This window comes from Nycticebus coucang, chromosome 10 (assembly GCF_027406575.1).
Source record: "Nycticebus coucang isolate mNycCou1 chromosome 10, mNycCou1.pri, whole genome shotgun sequence".
Taxonomy (NCBI): Eukaryota; Metazoa; Chordata; class Mammalia; order Primates; family Lorisidae; genus Nycticebus; species Nycticebus coucang.
In genome coordinates, this window is record NC_069789.1 from 56,379,497 (window position 1) to 56,399,719 (window position 20,223).

Below are 20,223 nucleotides of genomic sequence, written 5' to 3' on the forward strand. Positions count from 1 at the left end.
GCAACTCTGTGAGATGGGTATGTTACCTCCATTTTAATGATGAAGAACCTGAGGGTCAGAGAGGTAATGTCACCTGTTCCACTTCACCGGTACTGTCAAGACTAGAACCCAGGTTTCTGGACCCTTGGTGAATGCTCCCTCTTACTCCAGTGTTCTCTCCACAATGGGCATCAACCAGGCCACCTCCGCCCCCCACCAATAACATCTCCACTCACCCAGCTTCTCCCCTGGGTGTCTCTGGCCTCTGTGAGGTTACTCGTTTTCAGCCACATCTCAAATATTTTGCCAGAAAGGCCACAGCCACGCCATGCTTGTCTCCTCCCAGATAGACCTCCTCCCTCTAAGCCTATCCCATCTTTCTTCTCCTTCCTGCCTCCTCTGTGGTCTTCTAGCAATTTCTCCCAGCTCTGGGGGGCCCAAGACAGGAGGGGGCACCTGAAGTTAGAAAAAGGAGGGGGAAAGGTTCTCACAGGGAACTCCTTGGGCCGCAGAGGCCCTGGCACTTAGCTCTGCCCAATTCAGCTCCTGGAACGCCAGCAAGGTTGCGCAAAAAATGAGGAGGAGAACTCCAGTACACAAGGGTGGGGGAAAGGTTAGGCACAGGAAGCCGTGGGAGAGAGAGCAGGTGGCTGGACCATCCTGATTTCCCCAAACACACCATTGTCTCCCCTGGGAAACCAGTCGGTGAAGTTCAAGGGATCTTATTCAAGAAGGGTCCTCTTGAGGTCACCGGGACTATCCCTCTGCCTCTGAGCAGGCTATTTTTCTGTCTCCTCCAAGTCGATTGGCTGACTGGTATGAGCCTTTCTGCCCAGGCACTAACTAATCTTGGGAAGGAGAGTGTTTGGGGGGGGGGGTGGAGGGGGAAGACCATGGGTCGGGGGAGAGTAGGATCCATGTGCTAAAGCCGGCAGTGACTCCTGCCTTTACACTCCCACCTCCTCTTTGCCTGGTGTTCAGCAAGGGTGACAGTGATGTCACAGGTGTGGAGTGCCAGCCACGTGCTGGGTGCCAAGCAAAACAGCCAGGGCAAGTGTGTGCATCATCAATGCCTGAGAAGGAAGGCCACCAAAAGAAGTGAGTCTGGTGGAAAGACTTGACAGAGGGAAGGGAGGCACCTTGCCTAATGGGGGCGGGGAAGACCAGAATAAAACTCTGCTGCGGCGAGGACTAGAGAGAGAAAGCCCAGGCTGGCACTGGGGAAGGATGCGCCCTCATCCTCTCCTACTCTTCTTCTCCCAAAGCTTGTAAATGCCCCAGATATGAGCCAGCCCAGGCCCCGCTACGTGGTAGACAGAGCCGCGTACTCTCTCACCCTCTTCGATGATGAGTTTGAGAAGAAGGACCGGACATACCCAGTGGGAGAGAAACTTCGCAATGCCTTCAGGTAATGTGGCCCAGAGCCCAGACTCCTTTGTCCTCTCCTCTCCACCAAATCCTTCCTGCACTAGGACACGGCTTCTGCACCAGTATCACTAAGACAAGGTTTAGGGAAGCCCTGGAGAAATGAAAACCTTGAGACCCCCAAAGAGGATGGGGAGAAGGAGCAAGAACCCCACAGTCTCAGAAGGGCACCCCTGACCACCTGCATGGGGTCTCCCCAGACTCTCGGTCCACTCAAGTCTTCTTGGGCTTTTCAAGGAGCTGTAGTTGGACATGTTAAATCATGGAGGGGAAGGGAACATCAGAGCCCCTTTTCCAGGGTCTGTTCCCTCCTTATAAAAAACAAAAACAAAAACAAACAAAAAACAGAAGCACCAATTACCCCATGTTTTTTGCCCTTTCCCTCCTAGATGTTCCTTCCTTCACCTGGTCCAGAGAATGCCCAAAGGAGGTCCTAAATTCCTGGGCTCTCCTGAAAGGGACCTCCCAGCATGTGGTCCTAGCAGCCTCTCTTTCCACTCTCAGGTCCCTGGAACTGCGATGGTGATTGGTGACACCTTGCCTCTAAGGAAGGGGCTACCCCAGGAGCATGAGGCCTCCCCCTTCCCAGACTCCTGGCAGACCCGGCTGGGGGCTAGCTGTGGGCTGGCTCACTCTTCCTCACTCCTCTGGGGAAATAGCTGATTCAGTTACTTGGATTGAGGTCACTGGCAGTGGCTGAAGTGGAGATGCAGGTGGAACTGGTTCAGGCTGCAGGAGTCACCCACTTGAGTTTTACTAAAATCCCCTGCCCAACCCTGTTTCTCTTGGGAGGATCCATCTCTGCCCAATTATAGTCAAGGTCTTGGGCACTCAGTTGGTACCAATGTGTTGTCTGCACTGTACCTACAGCTATGCTCCTCAGACAGGTGGACCCTGTCAGTCTTTGTGCCCAAAGAATTTAAGTTTGTGTTGCTTCTGTGATAAAGGGGATGAAGGGATTTGCTGTTGTTTTAAAAGGTTAGGATGATCAAAACTATAAAGGTATGTAGGGAAGTAACAATTCCCGTGACGCTGGCATGAGAGGCTTGAACAGTGCCTGGTGCACAGAAGGTGCTCCAATAAATATTTGTTTAATGAATGAATGAATGTCTAGAAAGATAATCTCTCTACTTCCCTCTTGGCCTCTGCTTCCAGCCTTCTTTCAAGCTTTGGATGGCTTTGCCCCAAATATGGCACACTTGCAAGAAAGGTTGGGCATGAACTCTCCCTCAAAGGAGTTGTTTTCTTTCCCAGCCAGCTCTCCATTCCCAGGTCCAGTTTTCTTTGCCACAAACAAACCTGATAGACTCCTACAGAGCTGGTCCTGTCTTAGAATGAGGCTTTAGAGAGGCATTAAGCTATTTACCGCCAGTCCCCTCAGATTCCACCATCCCAGGGATAGGAAAGGCACCCATGGGCCCAGAGGAGACTGGGGAGTTGGATGTTGATGATGATGATGCCATTCTATGGAGTGCCCATTGGGAAAGAAAATCTCCCAGACTTTCCAAGGTACAAAGCATTATCTGTGTTGGTTTCAGTCTTGGGTGACATCCAGGGGACCCAGTGTCAGGGAAACTATTGTTGAGCAACAGAAAAGATCAGGAATTGGTGCCGGGCAGAAAAGAAAGCCTAATCAGAGCAGGCCAGTGAGTCACCAGATGGGCTCTGGGTGTTTGAGTTCCTTCAATCGGGAGAAGAAAAGCAAATGCCCCCCACCCCCCTCCAGTCATCAATCCACTGGCTGTCACCCTTGGGTTTGTAGGCCCTTGTTCCTACCGCCCTCAGTTTCTATAAAAGGACCTCAAGGTGTTCAACAAACACGGAAGGTATCAACTCTCCCCAACCTGCTCTGACCAACGAACAGTCCCCCCCCCCAATTCTTTCCTCCTCCCCAGGGGAAAGAACTCCAGGATAGGAGTTATCACACACAAAGGATGGTGAGTCAGCAGTGGTGCACCCCACAGGAACAATAGAGCCTTTGGTGGTTGGGGGAGTTCTAAGAAAAATGGCATGAGGCAGACTGAGTTTCAACACCAGCCAAACCTTTCACTTATTCATTCATTTATTAGAAAAATATTTACTAAGGACTACTGTATAATGCTCAGGGTGTACAAAGATGAACGAGAGTGACAGAATTCTTGCCATCATGAGGTCTGCTGTCTAGTGGGAGAGACAGACAGACATAAAGCAAGTATTTACAGCACAGGCTGCATGTGGAGCTGCAGGAGCCCGGACAAGTGTACCCAGTTTGTCAGACAGGGATTCGGAGGAGCCTTTCCAGGAGAAAGGCCACCCTAGCTGGATACCTTAGAAGGCTAAGCCGCCATGAAATCTACACTTTTGAGCCGAGTGTTGTAGACTTCCAGGTGGGCAGGTAGCAGTCAGAAGACCTCCAGCTAATACCCAGGGTGTGTTGATGAGCTCTCAAGAGAAAGCTCCTGCCTTTTCTTCTTGGTCTTCCTGGCACATAGTACAGTGTGGGTGCTCAGCATCATAGCCGAAATCTGAGTGAATTTTGAGTGAATGGCTGAATGAATGTATTGAACAGGACACTACATCCCTCTCCAACTCGGAGAGTCCCAGCCACATAGAGCTGACTGGAAGGAAACCTGCCCTCTTTCCCTGTAGGTGTTCCTCAGCCAAGATCAAAACCGTGGTATGTGGGCTGCTGCCTGTGCTCTCCTGGCTCCCCAAGTACAAGATCAAAGACTACATCATACCTGACCTGCTTGGTGGACTCAGCGGGGGATCCATCCAGGTCCCACAAGGTGAAGGGGTCACTTCAGCCAGGCCTGGCCTGCTGGTCCCCCAACCCTCTCCCCACACCATCCCTCTGTGACCCCCATAAGCAGACTGGGTTCATGAGCCTTCCCTGTCTTTGTCCTCTGCAGGCATGGCATTTGCTCTGCTGGCCAACCTCCCTGCAGTCAATGGCCTCTACTCCTCCTTCTTCCCCCTCCTGACCTACTTCTTCCTGGGGGGTATACACCAGATGGTGCCAGGTAAGGCCTCTCCCCTCTCAGCAGGCAGGATGACCTGGACCACAAGGTTGGGTGGTATAGCAAAGAGGGTTCAGATGCCGTTCCATCTGCATCCTCCTAGAGCTGGCACCTGTCAGTCCTGGGGTGCCAGACCCTGTGAGTATCAGTTCCTATTCTTTAGTGACCTTGGAGAAACCACTGAGCCTCTCTGAGCTCAGTCAGTATCACCTCTTCCACCTTCCTCCCTAGAATGAGAGGAAGATTTGGCAGAATAAAATACACCAGATGCTATAAAAGGCTAAACAGATGTGAGAAATCACTCTCTCACTCCCAGGTTGGTCCCAGCAGGCCACTGCAGGGACATGTGGACTTCTCTAGTGCTAAATGATATGAAGAAAAAGGGCCTGGTTACAAAGGCTAGCTTCTGGTTCAGGCTTTGGTTGCATTGCTAAGTTCATTTCCTCTCGCATCCATTGAGGTAGCTCTGATAATGGAGGTGAAAGCACGTTGGACAGCATAGATCATGGTTAGGTAGAGGTGAATGGTTGTCACTGTGCTGGAGGTAAGCCTTAGAGGTGAGAGGATCCATGCCCCTGGAAGTTGGGAAGCATTCCTGGGCCCCTTTCTGGTTTCCATGGGTATGGTCCAAACCTCTGATTTTTGCTGGCTGGATGGGACACCACAGGTACCTTTGCCGTTATCAGCATCCTGGTGGGTAACATCTGTCTGCAGCTGGCCCCAGAGTCGAAATTCCAGGTCTTCAACAATGCCACCAACAAGAGCTATGTAGACACGGCAGCCATGGAGGCAGAGAGGCTACACGTGTCAGCAACGCTAGCCTGCCTGACTGCCATCATCCAGGTGAGGAGAACAGCCCCCGGCCCTGTCAGGAGGGCATCAGACCACCTGCCACAGCCTCAAAGCCCATGTTTTGATACTGAATCTGATTTAGGGCCCTACCTCCTCCCTCTTCCCCATCCCAGGGCCAAAGAGGACCTTGGAATTGCAGAGTATCTCCTCACCTGTAGCTAGCAGGACCATACATAGGAACCACAGCTGTACCTGAGCTTAAAGACTGTCTAAAAGGGAGAAGCCGCACAGTGTTCCAGACTGCTAAGTTTCTCCAATATCCCTCATGCCCCTCCAGCCTCCTCTGCCCCAAGCCACAGCAGCTGTTGCACAACCTAAACTGGGCTGCACAAAATTACAAAGGATTCTGCTAGGTTTTAAGAAGGGAAGCACAGCACGATAGAATTCATGAGTAAGAAGCAGTCCCAGAGAGCACTTTTCCTTCATTCACTCAGTTAATGGTTTGCTCCCGGGACTGGCCTAGGCCCTGGGATACAAAGATAAGTAAAAACGCGGCCCAGTTTGTAAGTTGCTCACAGCTCGGCAGAGGAAGCAGCCAGGTCAGCAGACAACATGTATGTAGTGAGATAGGCTGTAGGGTAGAACTATGTACGAAGAGCTGTAGGACCACAGAACAGAGGGTCAGAAAAGACCTCAAAGAGGAGGTGACACTTGACTTGTCTTAAAGGATGACTAGGAGTTAACCAGTAACCAATGAGCTAGGTACAGAAAGATGGTCCAGACAGAGGGAACAGCACCCAAAAGTGTGATCTGACCAGGGAACAGCAAGGAGTGTGGTGTGGCTGGAGGACAGAGAGCCAGAGAAGAGGCTGGGGAGGTAGGCAGGGGCCAGACCGTGAAGTCTGGGGTCTGTCTCCTAAGCAGCAGCTTTGGGTCCAATTGGCAGTTTGTAAGGATCATCCAAGTTACAGAGATGCTTGGTGGGAGGTGGATTAGAAGCAAGACAGGGGACCTGTTGAGAGACCCCACAGAGGCCCGGGCAGAAGTGATAGGGGACTAGACTAGATGGCCATGGTGGGGATGGATTTAGGAATATTTTGCCAGGTGCATTAACAGCACTTGGTGATAGATTGGGTGTGGGAGGCACGGGAGGATGATTGTTCAGCTTTCGGTTGGGCAATGATGGTGTCATTTACTGAGTAGGAAACAGTGGGGGGAAACCAGGTTTATTTCACAGATAAGGGAACAAAGCCAGAGAGGTGAAGCGACAAACAGGCTGGTGCCCTAAAGGAACTAAAGGTCTGGTGCCAGGGACACAGGGCATAGTGAAGGGCAGGACAAGGTAACAGGCTCATTTCCCTAGAGCTACTGCTATCCCACGGCTACTTGGGACTCCAGGCCTAGGTTTGTGTTGGGCAGGTTGTGGGAACAACTGACCCATCTTGGCCTTCCCCCAACACCTCTTTCCTCCTGGCAGATGGGCCTGGGCTTCGTGCAGTTTGGCTTTGTGGCCATCTACCTCTCTGAATCCTTCATCCGGGGCTTCATGACAGCTGCTGGCCTGCAGATCCTGATCTCGGTGCTCAAGTACATCTTCGGGCTGACCATCCCCTCCTACACAGGCCCTGGGTCCATCGTCTTTGTGAGTCAGGGAAAGCGCTCCCAACACATGGGATGGGCTTGAGCAGGCACTTAGCAGGGTTTACTGTTTCAAGAAGCTTTGAGCTTCTCATTATGAGATATTCTCAAGCAAGTTTAGAGAGGATTCCAAAGGAGTTCCCACCATGGGAGTGAAGGTCAAATGCATGCCCTTGAGAGCTTGCTGAGCTTTTCTGTTGTTAATCCCTGAAGAAGAGGAAATGTGCACTCTCCATCGGTTCCCCATTCCATTGCCTCAGCCCCTCCTTGCCTAGAAGGTCCTTCCTTATGTCTAATCTCTATCCCTCTTCCTTTAGCTCGAACTCTTCTAAAGATAAAAAGAAAAAAAAGCATTCATATCCAAGCATGAGTTCTCAATGAGCCCTTTGGGACAGGGTAGTGGAAAATGAAATTCTGCTTTGATGTGCTTCTATTAGCATTGATGGCAACCTTCCTGGGCCAGGCACCCAAGGGTGGGTAGCATGGGGAAAAGGTGTGGGAGCCTGTGAGTGTGATGCTGTCTCCCCCAGACCTTCATTGACATTTGCAAAAACCTCCCCCACACCAACATCGCCTCGCTCATCTTCGCCCTAATCAGCGGCGTCTTCCTGGTGCTGGTGAAGGAGCTCAATGCTCGTTACATGCACAAGATCCGCTTCCCCATCCCTACAGAGATGATTGTGGTAAGGACCGTCTAGACCTGGGTGCTGGGTGCTGGGGGTCAGGCTGGAGAGTCTGTGAGAGGAAGCCAGCTCCAGCCAAGGCCAAGGGAGCCCCTACCCACTCCACTGGCAGCCAGTGGGACAGGAAGTCAGAGGGACTCCATTCCACCCCCCCCCGTGTGGCTTCCCCTCTTCCTGCTCCTTGGATCCTTCCCCTCAAGGAGACAGAGGGGTGGGATTTGGGATCCCCAGAGAAGGGAAGACTTGAGAGAGATTCCTGCCCTGGCCCCAGCTTAATCCCCATTCTCCATGTCGGGGCTTGCAGGTGGTGGTGGCAACGGCTATCTCAGGGGGCCTCAAAATGCCCAGAAAGTATCACATGCAGATCGTAGGAGAGATCCAACACGGGTGAGTCCATGAAGCCCAGCCCCACCCCCACACCTCTCCCAACTAAGGGCTGGGCTCCGAGACAAAAGAGAAAAACCGCATGGAAGTGCATCATATGCAGTATGGCACTGACCCTATGGGAGTGATTACTATTACTTATTACTGAGGAGAGCCGTAGCCAGCCAGTACTGCTACACTCCCCTTATAAGTCTTATTCCCATTCGGTCAGTGCTGTTAAATAAAGCCTCTCTGATCAGACCATTGCCAGCTCTCTGCCCTGCTCTAATGCATTGGCTCTTTATTCATGCAAAGGGAATTATTAGGATCAAGAAAATTCATTAAGCATCCATTGTGTGCCAGGCCCCATGCTGGGTCCTGGGAGGAGAGGAGTAAACTTGTCCTGCAGAGCCAAGGCAGGTGAAGGTGGAAAAGTCCCACAGGCCTGGGGGTTCTTGTGAGCATAAAGTCCAGAACCTAGGAGAAAATAAACAAAGCCCTACAACTTACTGGCTCCTTGACTTTGGACAAGCTGTGTTCTCTAAGCCTGTTTCCTCTTTTGTAAAACTGGAGTGATGGTACCTACCCTATAGGGTTATACTGAGGATCTGGATTGGGTGGGATAATTTACGTAACACCACAGGGAGCTGACTGGTCTCTGCAGCCCGGTGAAGGACATGGCTGCCCTCCCCTCACACCCTTGGGCCCTGCCTCCTTTCTGGCTCCTCGGCAGGTTCCCCACTCCGGTGTCGCCCGTGGTTTCACAGTGGAAGGACATGGTTGGCACAGCCTTCTCCCTGGCCATTGTGGGCTATGTCATCAACCTGGCTGTGGGCCGGACCCTGGCCAACAAGCATGGCTATGACGTGGATTCGAACCAGGTAGCTCCAGCCACCCCCGGCAGGGCTGCATAGGATGGGCCAACAGAGGCCTACTATGACATATTCTGAGGCTCTTCGGGTTGAGATGAGGCAGGCTGCCTGCAGGGAGTTGGGCCAGGGGGATATAACCCCAAGAGGCTTACCTCTTCTTGACTGGGAGTGTATGACTTTATAGCAACAGGGTCACTCTCAAGCCCTAGGCCCAAGGTTGGGCTTGCACAGCTGACTACACTTGGTCCCTGCCCTGCCACCATTGGCTTCAAATCCTACCCCTCTCTCCACAGGAGATGATCGCCCTGGGATGCAGCAACTTCTTTGGATCCTTCTTTAAAATTCATGTCATTTGCTGTGCTCTCTCTGTCACTCTGGCTGTGGATGGAGCTGGAGGCAAATCCCAGGTGAGCCCTCTACTAGGGTAGTGAGGTAGGGGATGGTCACAGAACAATTTCCCCAGAGAAGCCCAGGCACCCCAAGCCAGAATGGCTCTTCCCTCCTCAGTCTCCATGCCACCAAAGGGAGCTATTGGAAATAAACCAAGAGCAAAAACATCATAACTAGCCCCTAATCCCAACTGTCTTTTGGAATAGGTGGCAAGCCTGTGTGTGTCTCTGGTGGTGATGATTACCATGCTGGTCCTGGGATCCTATCTGTACCCTCTCCCCAAGGTAAGAACCCAGCAAGAGAGCAAAGGACAGCAAGAGACTCCATTAAGGACAGTCCTCAAGAGTTATGTAGCACTTTGCAGATTATAATGAGCTTCCATAGTCATACTTACTCTCAATCACAACCTGTGAGGTAGACAATGCAAGTTTTATTCTCCCCATTTTATAGGTGAGGAAAACTGAGGCTGAGAGTCTACATAATCTGTCCATGGTGAGACAGCTCACAGTACAAGATTGGTCTCAAACTTCAGCCTTCTGGTCTCAGAGTCTAATCCCTAGGCAGTGTTTAGGAGCCTCTGTGAGTGTCTAGCACTCATGAAGCCCAGCGAAGAAGGCTGTAGGCATGAGCCATTTAGAAATGAGGGGAGAGAGGAAGGGCTAAGATGGGCTGGGATGGACTCCCTGGCTCTAATGCCAGCACTTTCCAAACCCAAGATGATGTGCAGAGATCTGGGGACTGTGCCAGTGGAGGCATTATGGACCTTTAGCTCTGTCCTGCCTGGCTCAAGGTCAGGAATGTGTAGGAAGGGATGCCCCAGGTGACATGGAACAATGTTCCGCTTCTCTAGTCTGTGCTGGGAGCCCTGATAGCTGTCAACCTCAAGAATTCCCTCAAGCAACTCACCGACCCCTACTACCTGTGGAGGAAAAGCAAGCTGGACTGTGTGAGTAGCAAGCAGCCTCCGGGATCCCCCACCCCACCCCTTCCCCAACCCACCAGCCTGTCAGTCCTGTTAGCCCTGTCCTAATGGTGAACGCTCTGTTCTGCTACTCCTAAATAGCCTAGCTGAGTGGTTAGGCATGCAGGCTTTAGGGTGAGATAGCCTATATTCAAATCCTAACTCAGCCATTCACTGGCAAATACCTAGACCCTTAACCTCACTGAGTCTCAGCTTTCTCATCTGTGAAATGGGTATTTTATACTTCCTACCCCCTAGTTTTTTTTTTATGAAGAAGAAATAAGATGACATAAATAATCTGTATGTTGTCTGAAGTGTAATAAAGCCAGAGAAGCAGAGTCTTGACCATGTTCATAGACTCTTGTGGGATTCTAGTTCCTCATCTGTGCTAGTCATAGCCACGTCAGACACTGGTTCTGAGGATTACACAAAATCCTAATGGGAAGGTACCATGTAACCATAAACATTCTGCAAACATGACTTACTGTTGAGATTACTCACATACTCCACCACGTCTTCCACCAGACAATAGTAATGAAGGCTACTATTACTATTGACGACACTGCCTGATCTCCATTTAAACCCCACCACGACCCATGAGAGAGGATTTACTAACCTTCCTTAAAGATGATGAAACCAAGGCTCAGAAAGATTAAGTAAATCATCCAAGCCCACAGAGGTAGGAAGTGGTAGCGTCTGGATTTGAACTCCAAATCTTGGGCTCCAAACCTCCGGGCTGATCTGTCTGCTAGGGGAGGGAGTCTCACGCACATGGTGCAAGGAAGGAAATCCTTAAAGCCAGAGAGGTGAGTCATCCACCCGGGGTCCCCCAGCGAGGAAGTGGTGAGGATAGAGAGAAAAATTATGTCATAATTCCCAGCCCAAGGATCTGCTTTCGCCACACCCCCAAACCTCCCAACTTTGGCAATAGTCACTTACTTACGTTCCTGTGGTGATTTGTGTTTCCATTTGGTTTTCACAATAATTCTCTATTGGAATCCAGACAGATTTATTTCCTATAGAGGAATTTGGGGATCCTAAAGGTCCACAGGAAGCAACTATGCCCTCCACCCACACAACCAGGCCCCAGGCTGTAGGCTCCGGACTGGAGCATGTAGCTTGCTCTTAGAGAAAGAGAACTCACATTTATTCATCCACCAATGAGTATCCATCGCTAGGCTAGGACCTTTATGTTCCCTAATTTTTTAATCCTTTCATAAAGTAGGTATTATTATTCTCCTTTGTGGGTAACAAAACTAAGGTTTACATAGCTATTAAAGAACCAAACTTTAACCCACGCATATCTGACCCAAGACATATGCCTTATTGTTACGCCATGCTGCCTCCCTGTGTAAAACAGGGAGGGCTTTTTATTAAAAACACAGGCAAGATCAAACAGCCACAGTCAATCGAAGGGAAATAGGCAAGTGTGACCAAAGCACAAATATACATAAAATATTGCAAAAATTCATTTAAAAGGGAAGGGTGGTTTAAGGTTGGGATAGCCGAGAAAGGCCTTAGCTAATCCAGGAAGACTTCCTGAAAGAGGCAGTTTTCTCTCCGGCCCGTTTTTGACATCTCTCTCTTCACAGTGCGTGTGGGTGGTGAGCTTCCTCTCCTCCTTCTTCCTGAGCCTGCCATATGGTGTAGCAGTGGGTGTCGCCTTCTCCATCCTAGTTGTGGTCTTCCAGACCCAGTTGTGAGTAACAGCCTTCCCCCTCCCAGGCACTTGCTATGGAGGAGGCTCCCATGCCAAGGCCTGGCTTAGCCCAGTGTATCTTCCACCTTCTGGGCCTGGCACTGGAGATACTGCCAGGCCCAAGGAGAACCTGACCTAGCCAGGCTTGCAGCCTGGGCTGTTTGACCCGAAAATCCCTGAGGAGGCCAGCAAGGTCTTAGAGGACTGGGGACAGAAAGTAGGGGAAAAGCAGGAAGATGAGATTCAGTTTCCTTCTAAAAGCACTGCCAGAACCCCAAACCATATGGGACCACACCCCAGGAGAATATGAAGTCAGAGGATAGATGCTATGTTCTTCCTATCTCTTCCTAGAAAAGAGATTGAGTAGTATAGGCCAAGGGTACCAGAGGGAAAGGTCCTGGCGAGGGCAGGGAGAATGCTGAATGTTGGGAAACCCCTGTCTTCTCTTTTTGAGAACTTAGAGCAGGAGTACTTGTCACCCTGTGTGTCCCCACCACTTCTCTCCCCTGGGCCCCGGTTTGGGACCTGTGTCAAAGGCCTGCCACTGGCCACCAGGCATGTGTATCCAGAGCAGGAAGACAGACACAGCAAGCCTGGGATGAGGGCAGGACCCCATCCCACCCTGGCTCTGCCCCAGCCCCCACCCCCAGCATCCTTCCAGGCCCATGTGCTACTAGCCTTCTTTTATGTTTTTCTTTTTCTTCTTTATCCAGTCGAAATGGCTACGCTCTGGCCCAGGTCATGGACACTGATATTTATGTGAATCCCAAGACCTACAATAGGGTGGGTAGTCCGAACTTGTGACATCCCTCTCTTGCCCTGCCCCACCTCAAAGAGAAGAGGTTTTCTTTAAAAGCCAATAAAAACATTTCTACAAACTGAGCTTGGTCTCCCTGTCACAGGTCCAGGAAATTCAAGGGATAAAGATTGTCACTTACTGCTCTCCTCTCTACTTTGCCAACTCAGAGATCTTCAGACAAAAGGTCATTGCCAAGGTAAGGCTCGGTCCTTGGTGACCAGAGGGACTAGACAGAGAGTGGTCAGAAGATCAAAGCAGAAAGGGGCTAAGAGCTAAGAGAAGGCCCCTGCCAAAAAGGCTGGAGGCCAAGATTGCTGTTGGCTTTCTCCCTATAGACAGGTATGGACCCCCAGAAAGTATTACTAGCCAAGCAAAAATACCTCAAGAAACAGGAGAAGAGGAGAGCGATGCCCACGCAACAGAGGAAGTCTCTATTCATGAAAACCAAGGTGAACTGAGGCTAGGAATGGTCCCCATGCTCTGCTCCCCTGGTGCCTGTGATACTCCTGAGACCCACCTCCCATCCTGAGAGGCAAAGACAGTCTCTGGGTACACTGCCTGGTGGCTACTGGACACTGTTCTTGGCTGAGGGGCTACTGGCTCCCAGGGTAACCAATGAACTCCCCGGCCTCTCCCCTTTTTCTAGCCAAGATAGGATATGGCCTGTGGATCTATGAACAACCCCAGATGAGGAGCAGCAGAGAATTGTCTGGGGTACTGAGTCAATCTAGAGCTGGCAAGGCTGGGGCAGGTGTGGACGTTTGGGGGGAAGTCAGACAGGCGTAGGCAAATGCAAAAAGGAGCTCAGGTATCTCCAAAGGGCCTTCCTGCCAGTACAGAATGGGTCAGAATCCTCTGACCTTTTCTGGGTCATAAGAAAGTAAGTTTGCAGGTCCCACCAAGGAAAGGGCTTTGAGAGCTGCCTCTCTTGAGGGGTTTTCAAATCCTGGAGTTACTTACCTCTACCTGCACCCTTCTTGCCCCTGCTTCAGCCTCGCAAAGTCTGACTCAATTTGGGAGTCCCTGACGCTGCCCCACTGCCCCCTTCCAGACTGTCTCCCTACAGGAGCTCCAGCAGGACTTTGAGAACAGCTCCCCGACTGACCCCAACAACAACCAGACGCCCACTAATGGTGCCAGTGTGTCCTACATCACCTTAAGCCCCGACACTTCCTCAGCTGACCAGTGCGAGCCCCCAGCCTCTGCTGAGATCCCTGGTGAGCCCAGTGACATGCTGGCCAGTGTCCCGCCCTTCGTCACCTTCCACACCCTCATTCTCGACATGAGTGGAGTCAGCTTTGTGGACTTGATGGGCATCAAAGCCCTGGCCAAGGTGAGGCTTTCTGTACCACTACCCACCTCCCTGCTCTCTTACAATCCCTTTCCTTGGACTCTCATTTCAACAAGCTGAGGGAGGAAGTGTGCCATGGAGGCTAAAGGCTCCTAAGGACCCCTCCTTTTCCCAGACCTGAGCAGGACGGGATGCTGTCTGCAGAGCAGGCCTGTAGATGGCCCATGACAGTGAGTTGCTGGAGAGGGCTATCAGAGCTTTGACGCCTAGTGCTCCACACCTCCCATCAGCACAGGTTCTTCCAAGCTCTCTCTCAGGCCACCAGGAACCCACCCAGGGTCCTCTAACCTAAGTCCATCTTGGCCCTGGATTCATGGTCTATTATCCCTTACTGTACTCACTGGCCAATCTCAGTGAGAAGAAGAAATTACACTAGTACCCCATACTCTCGGGCCAAACAGGCAGCCCACCAGTCACCGTGAGTGACTGTATCCATCTGATAACTTTTCAACGGCCATCTCTGATGCCAGGGAGTCAGCAAACCTCAGAACTGGCTCAGAGGGAGGCAAACCAGGGAACAGAGAGGCACAGAGAGCATATGGACTGATGTCATGCTCAGCTGGGTGCCAAGAAGGCCCCACCTTGAACCTCAGCCTGCTTCTTTGGCCTGGATCTGGAAGCCTCGGCTACCCTCTGAGCCTTGGTTCTCCCCTGCAACTTCTGTCTGAAGCCACAGGGTGGGGAAGGAGGTGGAGTGTAGGAATCCAAGTTATTGAAAAAAAAGATCTGACCCCATAAGAAGGGGCCATCGTGGGGGGGGGGAGGGGTTGGGTAGGGGGAGTTCGGTAAATTCACACCTAACTGGTACAATGCACACATTCTGGGTGCACTTGTAACTTTGACTTAAAATGTACAAAAGCAAATTATGTATGTATCCTATACAAGGTGTGTATCCTTGTAATATTCTGAAAGTTAAAAGAAAAAGAAAAGAACAAAAAAAGGGCCATGGTGACTTTAAGTGCCTACCACGTGGCAAAAGCCCATTTCCGCCCCACTTTTTAGAGAAGCCCTCGGCCAACACTCCAGAGAGAAGTGGTGCTTTGCTGCTATTTTTATCTTTGGCTGCTAGGGCCCTCCAGGCTGCTTATTTGTTTGGCTTCTCCTCTGAAGTACGTTTTGTGAATCACTTTTGAGACCCACTCAGAACATTCCTTTCCTTTTGTCTCTCTACCCCAACACTTCCAGCTGAGCTCCACCTATGGGAAGATCGGGGTGAAGGTCTTCTTGGTGAACATCCATGGTAAGAGAGGAGGGTGTCTAGGGACTGAAGGGTTGGCAAGGGGATGTGGGGTAGGAACCGGTTGGTGGGTCTGAATAGCAAGGGGGTGGGAACGAAAACATCCAAATTTCCTCCTAAACTACTTCCTGCTCACAAGAACTGTAGGCACAAGTCCAGAGAATCTGGTCAGATCATATACACACCTGAGGGGTCTCGAGAATAGATGTGTGTGGGAGAGGTGGGTCGTAAAGTGGGGAAAGGACAGCTAGGATTTTCATCTGCCCCATCACTAATTATATATCCTTGGCAAGTCACTTTATCTAGGGACCCACTTCTACCTATGTAAAATGAGGGGATTGACTAGGTGATCTGAAGATCCTCTCTGACTCAGATAGTCCATGAATCTATACAGCAGGAATAGAATGCACACATATATCCTAACTGCCCAGGGAACATTCAGATACGCAGTTTTATATACGTGTAATCCTCAAAGGGTGCATGTGCAGCCTCAAGGTCATGGCCACAGAGCCATAGACATTCATGTCATTAGTACACATGCAAAGTGCAAGGCCGTGGAAATGCAGCAAGTGCACACAGACACACAGAGAATGTGATGGGGCACATAGACACAGGCCCCGCTTCCTGCAGAGGGTCAGATCCCTATCACATCCCAAGCTCTGCAGAGACCCTGCTCAGGGAGAGAATCTGCACTGGGAATGGCCTGCCACAATGTGCTCCAGAGTTAAAAGGAGTGGATTCCTCCCACCCTCACTGGACACTCCCTCTGGAAGCCATCAGTAAGATTTGGTAAGAGTAAAGCCTCTGCCACACGTGGAAAATTGCAGGGAAGATCTGGGTAAACAAGAGGAAGGACAGCCCCTCAGGGGAAAGACGTGGCAGCAGCTGGTTCCCTGTCTCATCTCCACAAAGTACTGACTCTCTATCAGACTGCTTCCTTCTGCCCTGGGTGGAAGGTTCAGCGTCCTTGAGCTTGTGTTGCCCTCTGCAGTCCAGATATTGCAATGCCAATGCCATAGCCCCCGAGGCAGCTCAGGATTTTCTCTTCCCTCTCTGCCCTGGTCTCACCTTTCTCCATCATCCCCAGCTCCAATCACAATGGCTGTTATCTCTCTGAAGGTGATCTTTCATTCTTCCAGCCCAGGTGTACAATGACATTAGCCATGGAGGTGTCTTTGAGGACGGGAGTCTGGAGTACAGCCACGTCTTTCCCAGCATACATGATGCAGTCCTCTTTGCTCAGGCAAATGCCAGAGAAGCGGCCCCAGGACACAACTTCCAAGAGGTAAGATCCTTACACCGGGAACTCCAGGCCCCAGGGCACTGAAATAGCAGGACCAAGGGGCATTCAGAAGAACATAGGAGAACCTTTGAGTTCCAACACTCATTGTGCCATTTAACATGTCTGAATCTCAGTTTCCTTATCTGTAAAATGGTCACCATCAATTCACATTATCTACCTCATGGCATTTTTCTTTTTTTTTTTTAGGATTAAATGATAATCATCTCTTTCATGTCACTTGAAAGCACTTTGTGTATTGTAAAAATCCTTTCTTAGTTATAATTTCCTGATAGCACAAACACTCAAAGCATAGTACACAGTAGGGCCACTATTCTGGCATTGCTCCCCTGCCTCCTGCTTCTCTTCCTAAAAAGGCTTTGGGGAAGAGAGAGGAGGGGAGTAAGTTTGCTCCTTTATTTTTATTTATTTATTTATTTTTATTTTTTGAGAGAGTCTCACTCTGTTGGCCAGGGTTGCGTGCCATGGCATCATAGTAACCCACAGCAACCTCAGCCTCTTGAGCTTAAGCTATCCTCCTGCCTCAGCATATCTAGTAGCTGGGACTGCAGGTACCTGCCATGATGCCAGGCTAGCTTTTCTAGTTTTAGTAGAGACAGTCTCAGTCTTGCTCAGGCTCAGGCTCATCTGAAACTCTTGAACTCAAGCAATCGACCTCCCTTGGCCTCCCAGAGTGCTGGTATTACAGGTATGAGCCCCTGGGCCCCAAGCTTGACCATTTTAATTTAGCAGAGCCTAGAGATTTCAGGCTGGTGATGGATAAGAGGCTGAGATAGAGTTTTGTCTCAGCTTCTGGACATTTAATTTACTAGCTCAGTAAGTGGTATGCAAATGAGATACAAAGAATACTGTCTAGCACTTCAGAAGACTGAAGAGTCAGAAAAGCCCACCCCATTGAGGCCCTTCCCCAGGTCTCTCCAGCCACCCCTCATCCCCCAAGACCTGCTCCCAGCTCAGCCCTTGCCCTTGGCTTCCCAAGACTCTGTTTGTACCCGCGCCCTTGGTAAAAACCTCCTCTGCCCTCTGTGGGTCATAAGAAAGGCTTTTTTGGCCTTAGAGCAACTATTTGCTCTTTATCTTAAGAGACTGATGAAGGTGAAGCCATCTGTTCTAAGTGCTGAATGACTGCCCAGGAAAACAGGACCTTGGATCCTGCCCTCCACGCTTAGAGGGAAACTCTGGGGAACAACAGACTTTCGTGCTTCGTGAACTTTGTCCACAATCAAAAAGAGAAAATTCTGAACAAGAGCTCCACATTGTTGCACTAACATCTAGTTATCACAGTTTACACATACAAGTTATCTACCTATTTATAAATAATTTATATGATATGCAAATATATAATTGCATATTACAGAGCATATTCATCTATAGAAAAATTATACACACAGACCTTTTCAACAGCAAGGTGAGGGACAAAGCCAGCAAAGTGTGTTTAATTATCTTACTTGTATAGATAAGGAAACAGACTCCCAGAGAGAGTAAAAGAAATCCCTCAAGGTCAGGTTAATAGTCTTTGTATGCTACATAAACCTTCCCTGCCTCTAAGAGACCTCCAAGGAATGCAGACACTGATATATACCTGTCTGGTGTAGCGGAAGTCCACAGCTGTGCTGTGTTTTGTGAGGCAGGGGAGGGAAGAGGCGAGAGAATACGTTATGTATTAAGAAATGCGGTGCTCAGCAAGCCAGCCACGCATGCTTTCTGCCACCATATGCTGACTTTGCTGTTCTGTGACTGGTGCTTATTCTGCCTTGTCTTTTCCCCTCCAGGCTCAAAGGGACTCGGAGCTCTCCTCGTATGACTCAGGGGAGGACAGCCCCAGCTACTGGGACTTAGAGCAGGTGAGCTGGGGACATGGCCATGAGGGTGGAGGGTGAGGATGGGAGGGAAGCAGATCCTCTCAAATGGAAGGTGTGCACTGTGCACTGGGCTCTCTCACCTCCAGGCCAGAAGAGACACCTTGAAGGCAACAAAGTTCTATCCTCATCTTTCCTTTACAGATCTTAATTCTTCTCATTTCCTGAAAGGCATCCTGGGGGAAGGGAATATCCCTGGGCCCAGTCCCAGAGAATGAGTATCTATTCTTAACTCTCTAATGCATCAATCATGTGATCTGGGGCAAGCCTCATAACACCCCTTGGTAAAAAGGTCCACTTTTTATCATATGTAAAAGAAGGAAATATGAGTAATCCCTGTCTCAATTACTTCTCGAGGTGGGTAGGGGAGTCATTTGTTCTTTCATTAATTTGACAGGTATTTATGAAGTGCTTACTACTTGCCTGACACAGTTCCAGGATAGGCATATAGCAGTAAACAAAGACCCCTTATCATAAGAAACATATTCTAATAGAATCAGATGAATTAAGGGGTATAGATGAATTACTATTCTATGTGGATGGGCCTTAAGAAATAAAAGCTACACAGATATGGGGGGGGGTACTATCCCCACAGGGCCCTGAAAATTAGCACCACTGCAATGCCCTGAATTAGGAGAAACTAGATGCTAGTTTTAGAGAAATCTGGCTTTGGGTCTATTAGAAATAACATCTCTTTGTGTCTCTTCCCATTTTGTGTGTGTGAGTTCCGCAGCCCTCTGAATACATCTCGCAGGGTGCTGATGGCAGGTGGGAGACATTAGAAAATAGAACTGGAGCCACAAAGATTTGGCAGGCTGATTTCTGTGCCCTCTTGGCACCTCCAGCACATTCCAAAAATCTGGGATCAGACCAAAATAGCTTATCAAAGTGAGAATAGACTTTAGACTTGGCCTAGTCTCAATCTTTGTTTTACCTAATGAAAAAACTGGAAAAAAAAACAAAAAACAAAAAACAAAAAAAAAAAAGGGAGGGAGGGTCATGTGGAAAGTCACACAGCACCCAAGAGGCAAGTCACAGTTAGATCCAGCACCTGCCCCTGTCACAGCTGGGCCAGTTCACTTCTTAGGCTGACCCTGCCTCTCCCCTGCTCACACACACACATCCACACATTCATTCATAATCCTTCTTTCTGTCCAGGTGTCCATAGGTCACTTCTTGGCTGCAGCCACTGTACTCTGACCCCAACAGGTCTAATGCTGTCCCTTCCCTCCCCTTCCTATGGCTCCTGCAGGCGATGTTTGGGAGCATGTTTCATGCAGAGACGCTGACTGCCCTGTGAGGGCCCAGGGCTCCTCGCGCTGCCTCCGGAGTGCCTGGTGTTTGGGACTCACATGAAGGATGAGCCTGGGATCACAGGGAGTGCTATGGAGAGGAGAGCACTTCCAGCAAGACTCCAGCCCCTCTCCACTCTTCCTCCTCGCTTCTTCCCTTCCTTCATTCCCTCCCTGCATCTCTACAGAGAGTTTTACAGAAGCTGGGAAAGCCTGCTCTTCTTATAGGAGTGAGAATCTAGGGAACCTGCTCTTCACCCCTCCCCTGACCCTCAGGCCCTGGCAGGCAATGAACAAGCCTCCACCCTACCCACCCATGCTCAGCGCATGGCAGCTGATGAACACCTTGACTTCCAGACTTTAAGAGTGAGTTAAGAACAGAAGGACAAATACAACTGTGCTGACCTTGTGTGCAAGCTTCAGAAGGTGTCCCAGGGCCTGCATGGCTTGGTGTCAGATGGTGGCAGGCTGTCACAGGAGACAGGGATGAACAGTTAGAACTCTGTGCTTGCCTGCGCCAGCTGCCCCAATTCAGTCCATGGCAGCTCCCCATTTCCAAGAGTCTCTGTCTTGGTGACTGTGTG

The 20,223-nt window shown here is 50.1% G+C and overlaps 1 protein-coding gene across 1 annotated transcript; it reads left to right on the forward strand.

Moving 5' to 3' along the window:
• Nucleotides 1-1,219: 1,219 nt before the first annotated feature.
• SLC26A9 (solute carrier family 26 member 9) lies at nucleotides 1,220-20,051 on the forward strand. The gene is made up of 20 exons (XM_053605275.1): nucleotides 1,220-1,387; nucleotides 4,033-4,172; nucleotides 4,296-4,406; nucleotides 5,071-5,246; nucleotides 6,673-6,837; nucleotides 7,364-7,516; nucleotides 7,821-7,903; nucleotides 8,613-8,760; nucleotides 9,045-9,158; nucleotides 9,348-9,425; nucleotides 9,992-10,087; nucleotides 11,695-11,801; nucleotides 12,515-12,584; nucleotides 12,704-12,796; nucleotides 12,936-13,049; nucleotides 13,652-13,933; nucleotides 15,137-15,191; nucleotides 16,328-16,473; nucleotides 18,261-18,332; nucleotides 19,600-20,051. The coding sequence occupies exons 1-20, from the start codon at nucleotides 1,263-1,265 to the stop codon at nucleotides 19,645-19,647; spliced, it is 2,376 nt and encodes a 791-aa protein (XP_053461250.1). The 5' UTR covers nucleotides 1,220-1,262; the 3' UTR covers nucleotides 19,648-20,051.
• Nucleotides 20,052-20,223: the final 172 nt, after the last annotated feature.

What these genes read in the sequence shown, in the direction of transcription:
- SLC26A9 (XM_053605275.1), top strand. Translation starts at nt 1,263, where the DNA reads ATGAGCCAGCCCAGGCCCCGCTACGTGGTAGACAGAGCCGCGTACTCT. An exon ending in TATACACCAGATGGTGCCAG is followed by an intron (nt 4,407 to 5,070) that starts GTAAGGCCTCTC and finishes GGGACACCACAG; the next exon opens with GTACCTTTGCCGTTATCAGC. An exon ending in ATGACGTGGATTCGAACCAG is followed by an intron (nt 8,761 to 9,044) that starts GTAGCTCCAGCC and finishes CTCTCTCCACAG; the next exon opens with GAGATGATCGCCCTGGGATG.